This window comes from Zea mays, chromosome 7 (assembly GCF_902167145.1).
Source record: "Zea mays cultivar B73 chromosome 7, Zm-B73-REFERENCE-NAM-5.0, whole genome shotgun sequence".
Taxonomy (NCBI): domain Eukaryota; kingdom Viridiplantae; phylum Streptophyta; class Magnoliopsida; order Poales; family Poaceae; genus Zea; species Zea mays.
The window spans coordinates 126,579,829-126,600,064 of NC_050102.1; the positions used below are offsets into that span (position 1 = coordinate 126,579,829).

Consider the following 20,236-nt stretch of genomic DNA (forward strand, 5'->3'; position numbering starts at 1 on the left):
ATAGTCTTAGAGTTATGTTTGGGACTGCTTTAACTTCACAAAAAAATGGTGAAGTTGATAAAACATGCCACGGGGATCTTCAAAAAAATCATGAGGCTGAAGTTGCAAATTTTCAGAAGACATTGTCATTTTGTTTCTTATTTAGAATAAAAATATTTTTTTAAAACCACTTAAATTTCTATTATACGCGGCAGCTTCACGATGAAGCTAGAACACATAGCAGTGCCAAAACACCTCTGGAGCTCAGAATATAATAAAGCGCGTGTTTATAAATTTATACAGCATACCACAGTAGTACATCACACGCATACATACATACATACATATTCATGAATCATGAAATAGAATGGAGTAGACCATACCAAACATCTTTCCACTGAACATACAAACCCTCCCTACGACCACGAGAGGGGAGGGGGAATATCCAGTGCAAAAACACACGCACACACACAGGACAGGTCGGAGACAAATGAAAACGTACCGGAACGTGCACCGTTCGTTGCGCGAACACAAGACGCGGCCACGCGGACCAGCGAAGCTGCTGCGAGCGTGCATGCGCATCTCCAGCAGCGAAACAATCTCGCGAACGAACGGCCGACCGGCCGGCCTATGTAACAATCCCTAGCTTAACTTGGTCACTCTGGTGGTGGTGGTGGTGGTAGCAGTGCCAGTACTACGTAGTAGAGCAGTGTAATTAAGCCGAGCAATTAACCGACGGTTGGATTATTCTTTCCCTTAACCTGAAGCTACGACGACGCGCGCACGAACGAATCTAGTCTCTACTGATCGATCACATCTCCTCTCCTGCTTGACGACCGTCGCTTCCTTCCTGTTCCTGGCCCAGACCCAGCCAGGGTTTCTCCGCCTTGGACGCCTCAGCGCCGACGGAACTGTTGACTTGGTACGGCGCCTTTGCGGTTATCCTGGAATTTGGAACAAAAAAAAAAAACTTCGTCAGAACTCTGCTTATCTGAACTTGATTCCGCCCACAGCCGGTGATCCTGAACGCAACTGTCCTCCATGCATCACTGAGAATTCGGCAAAAAAAAACGACTCAGTTACCTGTCCTTTCTCTTCTCGAGGAACCTGTGCAGCGAGTTCCGCCTCGCGATCGGCAGATCTGTCACAGAGCAAAAATGATCAATAACACTTGGCGTCACCGACAAAGTCGTGCGAAACCAACAGCAGCATTTCTTTTTTTCTTTCTCACCAACGTAGTAAGAAAAGTACTAAAGAGGGAGGAGCTGAGGCTTTACCGGCAGAGAGACTGTCGTGTGAAGGCCTAGGCAGGTTCTGCGTAGGGACAGCGGCACCGGCACCGGCACCGTCCACCACGGCGTCGGCCCCCGGCGGGCTCACGATCTGCAGCAGGTCCTTGACCTTGGCGGAGGGGAACCTGTCGAAGACGACCACTTTCCCGCCGTAGAAGATGGTCAGCTGCTGCGCCTCCTCCCCAGCTGCCTCCCTGCAGGAACACTGTCTCTGTTATTTGCCCATAATGATATATATGTGTGTATATATATATATCACACGTTCGTTCGTTCGTTCTTTCTTTTGAGCTGAGTGTGTGTTGTTCTTTCTTGTTGGGGAGAATTGAACACATGCGCAAACACACGCTTTATTTTTCTTGATTTCCTGGTCATCAATTTACCAGGAGTATTGCACACGGACGGTCGTGGGTTTAATTTCGCTTGTGATTTACCTTGGATTCCCGCCGGTGCGTTGGCCATGGCCTTCTGGCTCCCCGACGGTGGCCTTGGCCGCGTCGAGCGCGGACAGCAAGTTCATGGTGGTCGGCGGCCGGAAAGCCCCTGCTCCTGCGACGATGGGCGAGTCCGGTAAGCAAAAACGGTACTAGTGTCCATTTCATTGGCTAATTAAGCTTTGGTGCACACACGGCGGTTAGTGTTCACAGGGAGCTTAGTTAACCGTGCATGGATGGCTGAACTGAGAGGAGCAGCCGAGCAGGTTGCACGGAAGAGCAAGTGTCGCCTTACCAGCTGCCGGCGCCGGCGCCATGGCGAGGCCGCCGAGGCCCTGCAGGCCGCCCTTCTTCTCCTTGAGAAACTGGCTCAGCAGGCTGCACGTAGCGGCGAAGCCGGTGGTGGTCTTGTCCCTCGCCGGCGCGTGTCCAGCCATGGCCCCCGCGGCGCCCTTTCTTCTCTCTCTCTCTCTCTCTCCTTCGTCCACGTCCGGTCCACTTCACTTCACCCGCTGGCCGCAGCTCACCAGCAGAGCAGGGACACCTCTCCGCAGCTTCCTCTGCGTATCGGTTTATCACAGAGACAGAGAGCCCTCCGACAAGCTCTCGCGTGCTTTTCCTCCTCTCGCAAATGGCCCTTTGCCCCCCCTTTAATAGCGCGTGCCAATGAACCGGCAAGTGGGACGGGGCCAGCCTGGTCGGGGGCCGGGGCCGGGGCGGAGGCGAGGCGAGTCGCGTCGCATGAAACACGTGACGGACCGGCGGAACGAGTGGTGGTCCTCGGGGAATGAGAATGCGGGAGAGTGATGGGTCGGAGGAGGAGCCGCGGTGGCGACGCGATCGGACGGAGGAGGAGGAGGAGGAGGAGGAGGGTGCGGGCGACAGGGACGGCCGGACGGGTCCGTGACGGCCCCGATCAGGCGCAAAGGCGTGCTAGCGACACGTGATCTGGGCGGGAGCGCGCGCGAGGGGGATTCTTTGACTGGGTGTGGGTCTCCCAGTCCCAGCTCCGCGGTCCCCCGGCGGCCGGCCGGCCGGCCGGCCTCGAGGAGGGGACGCGATGGCAGCGACGGGTGTGGTGTGCTGAGCGAGCGAGACGTGACGGGCGACCCGTCACCCGAGGGCCGCAGCGGTGATACCGCGTGTTGCCTGTGCCGTCACGCGCGCGCGGCGGGATACGCCTGCTGCGGCCTGCAGTACTTGCTTGCTATAGATAAAAACTGCCTCTCTCTCTCTCTCATCCGGCAAGTTTCCTCCGGCCTCTATTTCAATCACGAAGACCATCATCTCGTAGACTTCAGACGGTACACGAACGAAACAGTTCACATTGAACTGTGGTATACACAGGCAGGGCAATGGCCCCCCTACATTGACTAGTTAGTGTCGTGCATGCTGTCCGGCCGGTACCATCGGTTGGTCCAATCATCAGGGACGACGATCCAGGCCTCAACCTCCGGTACTGTTGGCCACGCTTATCACCTGTACCGTGGGATCGTGCGGTGAGATCCGAAAACGATCGAGCGTCCCTGCGCACCGGTGGGCTCAGGAGTGCCACGCACGCTGTCGGCAACGGCCGACGTCGTTCGCTCATCATGTGTGCCTCGCCTCCGACGACGTGGCACCTCAGCTGTCGCACGTCACGCCACATGACCCGCCACCGCTCTCCCGTACGGCGACGGCGATGGCGACGGCTCGCCGCCGGGCTACGCCCTGTCGCCCCGCTGGATGGTTCATGGCTCATGGAGCCATTGGCCATGCCGGCATGCCGCCATGGCTCCTTTTCTTCTTCTTTTTTTCTCAGCTGATAGGGTTGGTCACAGTACGGTACGGCCGGTCTGTAGACCTGAAGCTGAAGCAGTCAACTCCGACCTTCCATCCAATAAAGGGCGTCACGAGTTTCATATGACCCCGGGCCCGATCTGCCTCTCGGTCTCGGCGATGGCTGTGGTTTCCCAAATTTGTGCCACGATTTCGGTGTGAGTGCGTGCATGCCAGCCGGCTAGAGTAGCTCGTACAGTGAATATAATTTATAAAGTTGTCCGAGTGTACGTGTCCCGTTGAAGCTTAAATAGGGTGTTTGGTTTGAGGAATCACTACATCCAAATTGAGGTGATGCATCATGGGTTCATTCCTCAATTTTGGTGGGATGACCCAATTCCTCATATTAGTACTAGCTAATTAACTATGAGGATTGAGGTGGTGATGGATCAACTCATTCCATTCCACAAACCAAACAAAAATAGTGAGGAGTGAGAAGATGATGGATTAGCTCATTCTTCAAACCAAACACCCTAAAAGTAGATATATACCGGTGGATTCCACGTGTCTCTTTTGTACAACACATGTAAGCTTATAATAGAGAGAGTTAGAGTTTAAACTCTAAGTTCTGTATTTATTTTTGTATTTTTCTGGCGGTACGTGCGAGAAGGAAACGCGGGAAGAAATTCTCACCCAAATATAGTAGAGATTTTAATATATTTTATAAAGCTGTCCGAGTGTCCGGTCCCAATCGGAGATTAGAGTGGAGTACTTCGCCGTCTCAAAATAGAGGGTTATTTTTGTTTTCCCAGAGAATCAGCGATTTAAAATTTGACTAAAAATAGATAAATTATTTATATTATGTATACCATTAGATAGAGCCATAAATCTATTTTTATACTAAACTTATTTGGATATATAAATGTTATTATTTTTTTCAATAAATCTAGTTAAACTGGAGTAAATTAGTTGTGCAATTAGATTTAATTTAATACTCATTATTAGCATTCAAACATCTCATGTAATCACTTCTATTAAAACCTGAAGGAGATTCAACCGCTATCCGCATTCCGTGGGCCTCTAGCCACCGTCCTCCTGACACGTGCCACTAGAGAAAAGGTGAACAACAAAACTGACGAGTGCGCACGCGGACGCGAAAACTCCCTCACGGACGCAAAATTTCCACCCACAGGCCACAACCATACCACACCCCTCTCGACCCCATCCTTCACCTCTCTCCGACGATGCTCGCGCCACAGCCCACAGGCTCCTTCCAATCTCGACGCCGAGCATGCGTCCCCGGCGTCGGCTGGGCTAGGCCGTCGTGCCTGCCCACAACATTAAACAATGTCACTGGTAACGTCGTCACACACTCACACTAACGCCACCGCCGTGGGCCATGGTTCGGACCAGAGCCCAAGGCATGACCCTAACGCCGCCATGCGTGGCTATCCATGGCCTCATGCGACGATGACTTCGGCCTCCTCAGCGATGACACACACCAGCCGACAACACCCCTGGCCCCCACCGTCTAGCAACCCACGCCGTCGCCGTCGCCACAGGTTGACCATCCGCTTCGCTGACGCGGCTACGGGGGATGCCGGCGGCGCCGACTCCTTCGCACAGGCTGAGGAGATCAGCCACCATGCCAAGCGACGCACACCAGCCGGCCCCGTCCCCCACTGACCAGCAACCCGCGTCGCACGCCACCGCTGCCACAGGCCCACCATCCCTTCAGCTTCACTGACGCGGCTACAGGGCCCGCCAACGCCGGCTCCTTCACGCAGGCAGGAGAGCAGCTACCATGCCGATTGCGGCGACCCAGTGCACCATGCCAAGTCAGTTAGATTCAGCTACGGTGCTGAAGATTTGGGTTACGGTGAGTTAGATTCAGCTAGGGTGGAATAGCACCAGGGTACCTTTATGCTATCCTACTGTTAATCAATCTCCATTGATGTTTTCGCTGGTTGACTATTTTGCACCTCCGCAGTCAGCACCATCTTTCTCTCGCTAGCAGCCTTTGTCAGATTTGTTTCATCGCCTTCGTGCCTTGGAGATCGACTATATTGGTGCAAGTGGCCATACCAAGGCCCCTGCTTGTGGAGCTATCGATATGCTCCCGTCGCTCTTGATTTTGTCAGGATTATTTGGGTTGTTGTAAAACCTATCCTAAGCATGGTTGCATCAAAATTCACTCGTGCGGTGTTAGAGCAGGTAAAGTGAAAGGGAATTAGGCTTACACCTAGTTCCTAAATAATTTTGGTGGTTGAATTGCCCAACACAAATATTGGACTGACTAGTTTGCTCTAGTGTATAAGTTATACAGGTGCAAAAGGTTCACATCTAGCCAATAGAAAGATCAAGTGTTGGATTCAATAAAGGAGCAAAGGGGCAACCGAGGGCACCCCTGGTCTGGCGCACCGGACTGTCCGGTGTGCCACCGGACAGTGAACAGTACCTGTCCGGTGCACCAGGGAACTCAGACTCAAACTCTTCACCCTCGGGATTTCTCGGAAGACGGCGCGCTATAATTCACCGGACTGTCCGGTGTGCACCGGACATGTCCGGTGCTCCAAGGAAGCTCGGCCTCCTGAACTCGCCAGCCTCGGGTTCGCGCGGCAGCCGCTCCGCTATAATTCACCGGACTGTCCGGTGTACACCGGACTGTCCGGTGTGCCAGCGGAGCAACGGCTCCCTGCGGCGCCAACGGCTCCCTGCGGTGCATTAAATGCGCGCGCAGCGCGCGCAGACGTCAGGGCTGCCCATACCGGTGCACCGGACATCAAACAGTGCATGTCCGGTGTGCACCGGACACCCAGGCGGGCCCACAAGTCAGAAGCTCCAACGGCTAGAATCCAACGGCAGTGATGACGTGGCAGGGGCACCGGACTGTCCGGTGTGCACCGGACTGTCCGGTGCGCCATCGAACAGAAGGCTCCAGCCAACGGTCAAGTTTGGTGGTTGGGGCTATAAATACCCCAACCACCCCACCATTCATTGCATCCAAGTTTTCCACTTCTCAACTACTACAAGAGCTCTAGGCATTCAATTCTAGACACATTCAAAGAGATCAAATCCTCTCCAATTCCACACAAAACCCTAGTGACTAGAGAGAGTGATTTGCCGTGTTCATTTGAGCTCTTGCGCTTGGATTGCTTCTTTTCTTTCTCACTTGTTCTTGAGATCACAACTCCATTGTAATCAAGGCAAGAGGCACCAATTGTGTGGTGGCCCTTGCGGGGAAGTTTTGTTCCCGGCTTTGATTAGAGAAGAGAAGCTCACTCGGTCCGAGGGACCGTTTGAGAGAGGGAAGGGTTGAAAGAGACCCGGCCTTTGTGGCCTCCTCAACGGGGAGTAGGTTTGCAAGAACCGAACCTCGGTAAAACAAATCTCCGTGTCTCATTTGCTTATTCGCTTGGGATTTGTTTTGCGCCCTCTTTTGCGGACTCATTTATTATTACTAACGCTAACCCCGGCTTGTAGTTGTGTTTATATTTGTAAATTTCAGTTTCGCCCTATTCACCCCCCCTCTAGGCGACTATCAATTGGTATCAGAGCCCGGTGCTTCATTAGAGCCTAACCGCTCGAAGTGATGTCGGGAGATCACGCCAAGAAGGAGATGGAGACCGGCGAAAAGCCCACTACAAGCTACGGGAGCACTTCATCGGAAGAGTCCCGCACCAAAAGGAGGGAAAAGAAGAAGAGTTCCTCCAACAAAGGGAAGGAGAAGAAATCTTCTTCTCACCACAAAGAGAAGAAGGAAAAATCTTCTTCCCACAAGCCACATCGGAAAGGCGACAAGCACAAGAGGATGAGGAAGGTGGTCTACTACGAGACCGACACTTCATCAACTTCTACCTCCGACTCCGATGCGCCCTCCGTCACTTCTAAGCGCCAAGAGCGCAAGAAGTATAGTAAGATCCCCCTACGCTACCCTCGCATTTCCAAACATACACCTTTACTTTCCGTCCCATTAGGCAAACCACCAACTTTTGATGGTGAAGATTACGCTAGGTGGAGCGATTTAATGCGATTTCATCTAATCTCGCTCCACAAAAGTATATGGGATGTTGTTGAGTTTGGTGCACAGGTACCGTCGGTAGGGGATGAAAACTATGATGAGGATGAGGTGGCCCAAATCGAGCACTTCAACTCTCAAGCCACAACCATACTCCTTGCCTCTCTAAGCAAGGAAGAATACAACAAAGTGCAAGGGTTGAAAAATGCAAAGGAGATTTGGGATGTGCTCAAAACTGCACACGAGGGAGATGAGCTCACCAAGATCACCAAGCGGGAAACGATCGAGGGGGAGCTCGATCGGTTCCGGCTTCAAAAAGGGGAGGAGCCACAACACATGTACAACCGGCTCAAGACTTTGGTGAACCAAGTGCGCAACCTCGGGAGCAAGAAGTGGGATGACCACGAAGTGGTAAATGTTATTTTAAGATCTCTCATTTTTCTTAATCCCACTCAAGTTCAATTGATTCGTGGTAATCCTAGATATACTAAAATGACCCCCGAGGAAGTTATCGGGCATTTTGTAAGTTTTGAGTGCATGATAGAAGGCTCGAGGAAAATCAACGAGCTTGGCGACTCATCCGAAGCCCAACCCGTTGCATTCAAGGCAACGGAGGAGAAGAAGGAGGAGGCTACACCAAGTCGACAACCAATCGACGCCTCCAAGCTCGACAATGAGGAAATGGCGCTCGTCATCAAGAGCTTCCGCCAAATCCTCAAGCAAAGGAGGGGGAAGGAATACAAGTCCCGCTCCAAGAAGGTTTGCTACAAGTGTGGTAAGCCCGGTCATTTTATTGCTAAATGTCCTATATCTAGTGACAGTGACCGAGGCGACGACAAGAAGGGGAGAAGAAAGGAGAAGAAAAGGTACTACAAGAAGAAGGGTGGCGATGCCCATGTTTGTCGGGAATGGGATTCCGACGAAAGCTCAAGCGACTCCTCCGACGACGAGGACGCCGCCAACATCGCCGTCACCAAGGGACTCCTCTTCCCCAACGTCGGCCACAAGTGCCTCATGGCAAAGGACGGCAAAAAGAAGGTTAAATCTAACTCCTCCACTAAATATGAATCTTCTAGTGATGATAATGCTAGTGATGAGGAGGATAATTTGCGTTCCCTTTTTGCCAACCTCAACATAGCTCAAAAAGAAAAATTAAATGAATTAGTTAGTGCTATTCATGAAAAAGATGACCTTTTGGACTCCCAAGAGGATTGTCTAATTAAAGAAAACAAGAAACATGTTAAGGTTAAAAAGGCTTATGCTCTAGAGGTAGAAAAATGCGAAAAATTATCTAGTGAGCTAAGCACTTGCCGTGAGATGATTGACAACCTTAGAAATGAAAATACTAGTTTAAATGCTAAGGTTGATTCTCATGTTTGTAATGTTTCAATTCCCAATCCTAGAGATAATAATGATGATTTGCTTGCTAGGATTGAAGAATTAAACATTTCCCTTGCTAGCCTTAGATTAGAGAATGAAAGTTTGATTGCTAAGGCTAAAGATTTTGATGTTTGCAAAGTTACCATTGCCAATCTTAGAGATAAAAATGATATTCTTCATGCTAAGATTGTTGAACTTAATTCTTGCAAACCATCTACATCTATTGTTGAGCATGTATCTATTTGTACTAGATGTAGAAATGTTGATATTGATGCTATTCATGATCATATGGCTTTAATTAAACAACAAAATGATCATATAGCAAAACTAGATGCTAAAATTGCCGAGCATAACTTAGAAAATGAAAAATTTAAATTTGCTAGAAGTATGCTCTATAATGGGAGACGCCCTGGCATCAAGGATGGCATTGGCTTCCAAAAGGGAGACAATGTCAAACTTAATGCCCCTCCTAAAAATTTGTCTAACTTTGTTAAGGGCAAAGCTCCCATGCCTCAGGATAACGAGGGTTACATTTTGTACCCTGCCGGTTATCCTGAGAGCAAAATTAGGAGAATTCACTCTAGGAAGTCTCACTCTGGCCCCAATCATGCTTTCATGTATAAGGGTGAGACATCTAGTTCTAGGCAACCAACCCGTGCCAAGTTGCCTAAGAAGAAAATTTCTAATGCATCAAATGAACATAGCATTTCATTTAAGACTTTTGATGCATCATATGTTTTGACTAACAAATCCGGCAAGGTCGTTGCCAAGTTTGTTGGGGGCAAACACAAGGGCTCCAAGGCTTGTGTTTGGGTACCCAAAGTTCTTGTATCTAATGCCAAAGGACCCAAAACAGTTTGGGTACCTAAAGTCAAGAACTAAATTTGTTTTGTAGGTTTATGCATCCGGGGGCTCAAGTTGGATACTCGACAGCGGGTGCACAAACCACATGACCGGGGAGAAAAGGATGTTCTCCTCATATGAGAAAAACAAAGATCCCCAACGAGCTATCACATTCGGGGATGGAAATCAAGGGTTGGTCAAAGGTTTGGGTAAAATTGCTATATCTCCTGACCATTCTATTTCAAATGTTTTTCTTGTTGATTCCTTAGATTACAACTTGCTTTCTGTTTCACAATTATGTCAAATGGGCTACAACTGTCTTTTTACTAATATAGGTGTCACTGTCTTTAGAAGAAGTGATGATTCAATAGCATTTAAGGGTGTGTTAGAGGGTCAGCTATACTTGGTAGATTTTGATAGAGCTGAACTCGACACTTGCTTAATTGCTAAGACTAACATGGGTTGGCTCTGGCATCGCCGACTAGCTCATGTTGGGATGAAGAATCTTCATAAGCTTCTAAAGGGTGAACACATTTTAGGACTAACCAATGTTCATTTTGAGAAAGACAGGATTTGTAGCGCATGTCAGGCAGGAAAGCAAGTTGGAGCCCATCATCCACACAAGAACATCATGACGACCGACAGGCCGCTTGAGCTACTCCACATGGATCTATTCGGCCCGATTGCTTACATAAGCATCGGCGGGAGTAAGTATTGTCTTGTTATTGTGGATGATTATTCTCGCTTCACTTGGGTATTCTTTTTACAGGAAAAATCTCAAACCCAAGAGACCTTAAAGGGATTCTTGAGACGAGCTCAAAATGAGTTCGGCTTAAGGATCAAGAAAATAAGAAGCGACAACGGGATGGAGTTCAAGAACTCTCAAATTGAAGGCTTCCTTGAGGAGGAGGGCATCAAGCATGAGTTCTCCTCTCCCTACACGCCACAACAAAATGGTGTAGTGGAGAGGAAGAATCGAACTCTATTGGACATGGCAAGAACCATGCTTGATGAGTACAAGACACCGGACCGGTTTTGGGCCGAAGCGGTCAACACCGCCTGCTACGCCATCAACCGGTTATATCTTCACCGAATCCTCAAGAAGACATCATATGAACTCCTAACCGGTAAAAAGCCCAACATTTCATATTTTAGAGTTTTTGGTAGCAAATGCTTCATTCTTATTAAAAGAGGTAGAAAATCTAAATTCGCTCCTAAAACTGTAGAAGGCTTTTTACTTGGTTATGACTCAAACACAAGGGCATATAGGGTCTTTAACAAGTCCACTGGACTAGTTGAAGTCTCTTGTGACGTTGTGTTTGATGAAACTAACGGCTCTCAAGTAGAGCAAGTTGATCTTGATGAGATAGGTGAAGAACAGGCTCCATGCATCGCGCTAAGGAACATGTCCATCGGGGATGTGTGTCCTAAGGAATCCGAAGAGCCTCCAAGTACACAAGATCAACCATCCTCCTCCATGCAAGCATCTCCACCAACTCAAAATGAGGATGAGGCTCAAAATGATGAAGAGCAAAATCAAGAAGACGAGCCACCTCAAGATGATAGCAATGATCAAGGGGGAGATACAAATGATCAAGAAAAGGAGGATGAGGAAGAACCAAGACCGCCACACCCAAGAGTCCACCAAGCAATCCAACGAGATCACCCCGTCGACACCATCCTCGGCGACATTCATAAGGGGGTAACTACTCGATCTCGGGTTGCTCATTTTTGTGAACATTACTCTTTTGTTTCCTCTATTGAGCCACACAGGGTAGAGGAAGCTCTCCAAGATTCGGATTGGGTGGTGGCGATGCAAGAGGAGCTCAACAATTTCACGAGGAATGAGGTCTGGCATTTAGTTCCACGTCCTAACCAAAATGTTGTAGGAACCAAATGGGTCTTCCGCAACAAGCAAGATGAGCATGGTGTGGTGACAAGGAACAAAGCTCGACTCGTAGCCAAAGGGTATTCACAAGTCGAAGGTTTGGATTTCGGTGAAACCTATGCACCCGTAGCTAGGCTTGAGTCAATTCGCATATTATTGGCCTATGCTACTTACCATGGCTTTAAGCTCTATCAAATGGACGTGAAAAGTGCCTTCCTCAATGGACCAATCAAGGAAGAGGTCTATGTTGAGCAACCTCCCGGCTTTGAAGACAGTGAGTATCCTAATCATGTCTATAGGCTCTCTAAGGCGCTTTATGGGCTCAAGCAAGCCCCAAGAGCATGGTATGAATGCCTTAGAGATTTCCTTATTGCTAATGGCTTCAAAGTCGGCAAGGCCGATCCTACACTCTTTACTAAAACTCTTGAAAATGACTTGTTTGTATGCCAAATTTATGTTGATGATATTATATTTGGGTCTACTAACGAGTCTACATGTGAAGAGTTTAGTAGGATCATGACACAGAAATTCGAGATGTCGATGATGGGGGAGTTGAAGTATTTTCTAGGATTCCAAGTCAAGCAACTCCAAGAGGGCACCTTCATTAGCCAAACGAAGTACACTCAAGACATTCTTGCTAAGTTTGGGATGAAGGATGCCAAACCCATCAAGACACCCATGGGAACTAATGGGCATCTCGACCTCGACACGGGAGGTAAGTCCGTGGATCAAAAGGTATACCGGTCGATGATTGGTTCATTGCTTTATTTATGTGCATCTCGACCGGACATTATGCTTTCCGTTTGCATGTGTGCAAGATTCCAATCCGACCCTAAGGAATCCCACCTTACGGCCGTAAAACGAATCTTGAGATATTTGGCTTATACACCTAAGTTTGGGCTTTGGTACCCTCGGGGATCCACATTTGATTTACTTGGTTATTCGGATGCCGATTGGGCGGGGTGCAAAATCAATAGGAAGAGCACATCGGGGACTTGCCAGTTCTTGGGAAGATCCTTGGTGTCTTGGGCTTCAAAGAAGCAAAATTCGGTCGCTCTTTCCACCGCCGAAGCCGAGTACATTGCCACAGGACATTGTTGCGCGCAATTGCTTTGGATGAGGCAAACCCTGCGGGACTACGGTTACAAATTAACCAAAGTCCCTTTGCTATGTGATAATGAGAGTGCAATTAAAATGGCCGACAATCCCGTCGAGCATAGCCGCACTAAGCACATAGCCATTCGGTATCATTTTCTTAGGGATCACCAACAAAAGGGGGATATCGAGATTTCTTACATTAATACTAAAGATCAATTAGCCGATATCTTTACCAAGCCACTTGATGAACAATCTTTTACCAGACTTAGGCATGAGCTCAATATTCTTGATTCTAGAAATTTCTTTTGCTAAGCTTGCACACATAGCTCTTTTGAATACCTTTGATCATATCTCTTTTATATGCTATGACTAATGAGTTTTCAAGTTTATTTCAAACCAAGTCATAGGTATATTGAAAGGGAATTGGAGTCTTCGGCGAAGACAAAGGCTTCCACTCCGTAACTCATACTTCGCCAACACTCCGAGCAACTCTCTCTTCTTTGGGGGAAAAATGAGCATCAAAGAAAAGAACTTCATCCCTGGGGAAGAGAGTAAAAGCTCAAAAGCTTCGCTTTTTGGTATAATCTTAACTCATTTATTTTATGACCAAAGGGGAAGATAGCACTTAGAGGGCTCTAATGATTCCGTTTTTGGCGATTCATGCCAAAAAGGGGGAGAAATGAGCCCAAAGCAAAAGGACCGCACCACCACCACCAAATTCAAAAACTTAGTGCTTTCTAAAAGTCTTTATCATTTGGTATCCTATTGTGTTCAAAAGGGGGAGAAAGTAGTATCTCAAAAATGGTATATCAAAACCCTCTTGAACACTAAGAGGTGGATCTCTTTTAGGGGGAGTTTTTGTTTAGTCAAAGGAAAAGCATTTGAAATAGGGGGAGACAATTTCAAATCTTGAAAATGCTTTGCAAACTCTTATTCATGTACCTTTGACTATTTGCAAAAGATCTTTGAAATGGATTTACAAAAAGAATTTGCAAAAACAAAACATGTGGTGCAAACGTGGTCCAAAATGTTATATAAGAAAGAAACATTCCTTGCATATCTTGTAAGTAGTTATATTGGCTCAATTCCAAGTAACCTTTTCACTTACATTATGCAAACTAGTTCAATTATGCACTTCTATATTTGCTTTGGTTTGTGTTGGCATCAATCACCAAAAAGGGGGAGATTGAAAGGGAATTAGGCTTACACCTAGTTCCTAAATAATTTTGGTGGTTGAATTGCCCAACACAAATATTGGACTGACTAGTTTGCTCTAGTGTATAAGTTATACAGGTGCAAAAGGTTCACATCTAGCCAATAGAAAGATCAAGTGTTGGATTCAATAAAGGAGCAAAGGGGCAACCGAGGGCACCCCTGGTCTGGCGCACCGGACTGTCCGGTGTGCCACCGGACAGTGAACAGTACCTGTCCGGTGCACCAGGGAACTCAGACTCAAACTCTTCACCCTCGGGATTTCTCGGAAGACGGCGCGCTATAATTCACCGGACTGTCCGGTGTGCACCGGACATGTCCGGTGCTCCAAGGAAGCTCGGCCTCCTGAACTCGCCAGCCTCGGGTTCGCGCGGCAGCCGCTCCGCTATAATTCACCGGACTGTCCGGTGTACACCGGACTGTCCGGTGTGCCAGCGGAGCAACGGCTCCCTGCGGCGCCAACGGCTCCCTGCGGTGCATTAAATGCGCGCGCAGCGCGCGCAGACGTCAGGGCTGCCCATACCGGTGCACCGGACATCAAACAGTGCATGTCCGGTGTGCACCGGACACCCAGGCGGGCCCACAAGTCAGAAGCTCCAACGGCTAGAATCCAACGGCAGTGATGACGTGGCAGGGGCACCGGACTGTCCGGTGTGCACCGGACTGTCCGGTGCGCCATCGAACAGAAGGCTCCAGCCAACGGTCAAGTTTGGTGGTTGGGGCTATAAATACCCCAACCACCCCACCATTCATTGCATCCAAGTTTTCCACTTCTCAACTACTACAAGAGCTCTAGGCATTCAATTCTAGACACATTCAAAGAGATCAAATCCTCTCCAATTCCACACAAAACCCTAGTGACTAGAGAGAGTGATTTGCCGTGTTCATTTGAGCTCTTGCGCTTGGATTGCTTCTTTTCTTTCTCACTTGTTCTTGAGATCACAACTCCATTGTAATCAAGGCAAGAGGCACCAATTATGTGGTGGCCCTTGCGGGGAAGTTTTGTTCCCGGCTTTGATTAGAGAAGAGAAGCTCACTCGGTCCGAGGGACCGTTTGAGAGAGGGAAGGGTTGAAAGAGACCCGGCCTTTGTGGCCTCCTCAACGGGGAGTAGGTTTGCAAGAACCGAACCTCGGTAAAACAAATCTCCGTGTCTCATTTGCTTATTCGCTTGGGATTTGTTTTGCGCCCTCTTTTGCGGACTCATTTATTATTACTAACGCTAACCCCGGCTTGTAGTTGTGTTTATATTTGTAAATTTCAGTTTCGCCCTATTCACCCCCCCTCTAGGCGACTATCATAAAGTCAGCAATCCTGTTTGATTTTCTGTCTATAATCCTTATTTCGACTAATCACAGATTCTTTTGCGAGCACCATTGCAAGTCAATGTGGAATAACAGCTGGATCTTAGGAGAATACTCTGTGTAATGTTCTTTTTGGTTGCCCAGGCGCTACTAGCCTACTACACAAGGGGTATGACCACTTCCCTTGTTTTGAGCTGTAACATGTAATTTACGTCCAATAACAAATTGTTGTTTGGTGAGAGCTACTACCTACTGACATGTTATGCATCCTTTGTACATCAGCCTTTCATGTAGGACCATTCGTTCACATTATGTAAAATAGACTACATAAATTTTGTGTAGGTATTTAATCGATAAAGTGAATGTAGCATGCAAGTAGTGCTATCTGTTCTTTAACTGCACCGCTTAATGCCTGTCTGAATGTAGTCATTCCATATACCTCATTTGAAACTTTTTAGATTAGTGAAGGCCATCAGTAAATGAATTCTTATATTCACCGATTAAGATGATCCTTTTGGTACTATTACAGGAGCAATGAAAACTGATACGATTAGGACAACAATTCAACGTGCAAAGGCAATTCTTCTATTTAAATCTACATGCTGCTAGCACATCTCAAAATGTTTTTGTGTGGAGTTCAGTTGTTTTAGTACTTTAGGTGCACTTCATGTCCGTGTAACATCTAAAGGAGGCTGACATGCAAATTAATTGCCTATCACGTATGCAGAGAAAAAGTAGTCAAATGAGAGGTGTCTCCGTGTTTTGGATTCTTGTGTGCACATATGATTGTACAGTTTTATAATACAGATTTATGATTCCACAATATTTATGGCTCACATATGACTGGGCAAATTTGGATTGTGCATATATTAGTGTATAGTTTTTACGAATAGAGTGGATGAATGGCTACATGTAAATCAAATAGGTTGTTACATTGTTGGTTGAATAATCAGTGTAGACTACTGGTTAATTAGCCAATCCACTATTAAGGTTCAAAGCTAGCCATTAATGGACAAGACATTTTGATAAAGCTTTCATTCGTTGTCTCTTTTAATTGACATAATTTTTTTAGAATTTTCTGCTGTTCGAAAGAAGAAATGAGTACCGAAGCACTGAACAAGAACGATCCATTAAAAGGTTATTCTGGTTTGTTTTGTCTACGGTGTGTGAGGAACATGTTTCTAGGGATAACAACTATTGTCTATCCATTTATTTATTTATTTCTTCTTTGGTAGAGACAAATATCAAATAGAGCATGCAGAGACCATGGAGAGGGGAAACTGCAGACCGATGGACACAGTAACCCTCAGTTGGGAAATTATTTGTTGCAATGCTCAGGCCACTCAGCGTTCTGGAAGACCTATTGAATCAATTTGCAGCAGACTGAAAGCTATAGAAGGCTGCATTAGAGGAAACTTGATGGGCAAGTATGTTCATTTCTCGGCCTATACAATTTACACACTAGATCCAAACATAAACATTGATGAGTTTGACGTACCATGTAGTACTGCTTTGAACCTGACATATCCTGAAACTATCAATCCATATAATATCGAGAGGTTAACCAATTTTCTTATTGATAAATGTTATTTACTTAGTGTGCTTTTGCTGGTCATTTGCAGCTAAATCCAATGATTTCAGGTTGAAGGAACCCTTTGTATATGTGCCTCCCCCTCCCCTAGGGAAGACCGGTGCAAAATATATTATCATGGACGATGGTCAGAGGATATGTGAAGAAAAGAAATGATCAACATCTAGAGCTTGGTTACAAGGTGAGTATCAACTTCACTTTGGTTGTAGAAGCTGTTGTTTTTCTTGACAATGTCATTGGAAATTTTTATGTCTTCGATTCATTTTGTGTCGGATTTCCCTAGGTGGAGAGGCATCTCAATGATGGGGATTTTGTTCTTTTCGATCGGCAACACAGTCTTCATAGATTGTCTATCATGGGGCATCTCATCAAAACTATGCACTAGTCAACTTTCCAGTTGAACTTAATTCACAATACAATGATGGCTTCTTCGATGGCGATGAGATGAATATGCATGTAAATGTGAATTGAACTCTGTTTTCTTTTCTCCATGTGTGGCCGTACATGACAGTTAGTAGTTTCTAGATTGACACTTTATAGTGGATGCAGGTATGTCGAGAGTGTGTTAGAGGTTAAGAAGAATCCTAACTGGATATGTCCAGTTTGTTGTGACATCTACAATTGCAGTTTATTGAAGAACTAAGAAAGGATGGTTCCCTACTGGTTCTGCATGAAAGTATGCTTTATTGGATAATGTTCCATTTTACATTTAGAAGGCACAAACTGCTATTGGAATTAGGACAATATATACTTTGTTTCTGGATCATGCATATATTATTAGCCACAAGAATATGAGCTTTTACTTAGCTCACGGTGGCTTAACTAGATATGTCGTTGCTGAATTCGTTTAGTAGTCGAGACAATGTACATCATTTTTACTTGTTAAACCTTGTTGGTCCATGATCATTGTGGCTTTCTTTGCCTAATTTTATGGCCGCATTAAAATGTGTCCTATAAGGTGTAATGTATGTTTAATTTATTTTCCTACTGCATGAAGTGTTTAGCGCCCGATAGGGTGCTTCCTTTTTCTAGTGAGACTAAAAGTTAGTCCCCTAAATCGAAAAACGAGGCCTTATTGGCAAAGCATCAGGTGCGATTCGGGATGCAAACAATCTGATTTTGCCATGCACCTGGCAACATTCATTTTTTCGGGTTCTTTTTTTCATTCTCATTCGGTGGTAAAAGCAGAATCGGCAATCCATGGTCTTTCTGATTCGCTTTTCACTCTCGCCCAGTGCTGCGTGGTGCGAGCAAGCTAGGCCGGATCACACATGTGTATATGTTTCAACAATTAAGTGAGCACTGCACATGAAACGTAATATCAGTTTGAACGTCTGGACTTTCAACACAGATTTTCCTGTATTTTTTACAAAGTTACTGTATATGTTAAAAGTCCTAGCGGTAAAAGGGAGGGCAAGAGAAAAGGTACATATAGAAATTGCCTTATTATTTAGGCCCTCTTAGGTAGGGCTATTGCATAACAACTCTAACTCTAGCTTTGACTCATATGCGAAACAACTCTCTCTTTTTTATTCATGAAGAGTTTATAGAGGAGTACCCCATTTAGTTGGAAATACAACTCCTGCTTTTATAAGATGAGAGATATCTGGAGAGGGTCAGTGAAGCCTCTTTTTAGGCTCCTAGTGTCACTGTCGCTTGGTTTCTAGGGGAAGGTCCTTTCTATTTTTACGAAGAAGATAGAGTTAGCCGAGAAGCTTCCCGTTAAGTAGATTTTTTAAAGGAGTTGTTGGAGGAGTCTTTAAAAGAGGTCTTACCAAAGGGGTCTCAAAGATAAAAATAATGTTTTTATCAGTTGTTATTTAATCTCCGTTAGAATCACTTTTCCCCTAAACCTTCATCAATCCCACGCCTACACCTCTATTAGGGCCTCTCTGTTAGGACACCACTAGCATATAGCCCGTGCTAACGTTACGATCCTGAGAAGGTGAGAGGAGGATTTAACCGCGGCGACGACAACGCAAGGAGATGGGTTGACGATGATGAGAACGTGGGGAGAGAGAGAGAGAGGAGGAATGAAGGATGATCCTAATAATATTGTCTAGTGAATTTGAGTAAGGGAGAGGGGGTTATCCAGCGATCTAAACCGTTGGTTTTGATGATGTATTAAGTCTGAAAGCAATTTGTTTGATACATTTAGGGGAGGTTATAGATAGGGAGTGATTTGGTTAGGTGTGTTTTGCAAAGTTTAAACTTGTGGATTAAACAAAGCAAAGGAAGTTGCAAAGCTAGAGCATCTCTATAATAGTTTATAAAAATTCACTTGGTAAAATAATATTTTTTTCAAGTGACTAAAAAAGTTAAAAGCACATTCGCTTTTTAAATCTCGTTTCTAAAACATAGAAGGTAATTTTATATTGGAAATCTTAAGCTATTTTTAAATCGCACCATCCATTTCTATTCTTTTAAGTTTACATTATGTAGAACAATGTCGTACTTTTTATTCTTTTTTCACATTATTCAATCTTCTCCAATTTTACCCTAGTAGCCTGGACGTCGAATCCTTTTATCAACCGTCTCCCTTTTTTACGCTGATATGCACATGCATGCAAATCCTCTTCTTTTTTACGCCAGTAAAATGCCTGCCATCGAGGCCAGTAAAATGCCCCCCGTCGAGGGAGGGGAGGGGCGTGAGAGATGAGTCGTTAGATGTGAGTGAGAGAGTGAGAGAAAAAAAAATGAGGGAAAAGAGATTTAGACGGTTCAATTCCTTTTTACGCCAGTAAAATGCCCGTCGTCGAGGAGCTTTTTGGAACCGTGATATCCCCAACACTGGGCTTCAGAAAATCGGTATCCCGAACCACGCAATTGAAATTTTAGTATTATAATCCATTGAACTTCAGATTTCTGGTATCTGAGTCCGATTTAGCCCGAGGTCAACTCGCTGTTACGCCATTCCGTTTCTCAGAACGGATCGCGAGCTCGCTCCTTTCTGTGCCGCGCCGCGCCTCGCCTTCGTCTCCCTCTCCCCGCCCGACTGCTCCCGGCGCTCGTCGAGCTCGCGAGTCCGCGGTGCTCCTCGTGGCTCTCCCGACTGACTTGGTCTCTCTGCCCGGCGCTCTCCCTCTAGGCGCTCCAGGTGAGGTCGCGGCGTACTGAGTAGTGAGTAGCAGCTCTCCCTTTCTCAGTTTCAGTTCGTAGTCAGTTTCAGTTTCCCTGGCGCCCCTTTCGCGGCGCTACTGTGTAGTCAGTTTCAGTTCGTATCTCATGCTGGGTGGTGCCACTGGCTCTCCTCTGATCTCGAAAGAAAACTGACGGAGCGAAAAGAATGGGATAGATGTGGTCTGGGGATGAATGCATGCGTTTATTATATTGCTTTCATTTCATCCCTTTCTTATTGCTTGAACATGCTTGCAATCATGGCATTTCCGAGGGAGGCCTGGTTGCACTTGCACGGGAGGATGGTATGCTGCGTGCTCTGTTCG

At 46.4% G+C, this 20,236-nt stretch overlaps 1 protein-coding gene across 1 annotated transcript; it reads right to left on the minus strand.

Moving 5' to 3' along the window:
• Positions 1-252: 252 nt before the first annotated feature.
• LOC100384222 (uncharacterized) lies at positions 253-2,312 on the minus strand. The gene is made up of 5 exons (NM_001195883.1): positions 1,998-2,312; positions 1,703-1,817; positions 1,257-1,465; positions 1,063-1,120; positions 253-923 (listed from the first exon to the last, which is right to left on the minus strand). The coding sequence occupies exons 1-5, from the start codon at positions 2,137-2,139 to the stop codon at positions 791-793; spliced, it is 657 nt and encodes a 218-aa protein (NP_001182812.1). The 5' UTR covers positions 2,140-2,312; the 3' UTR covers positions 253-790.
• Positions 2,313-20,236: the final 17,924 nt, after the last annotated feature.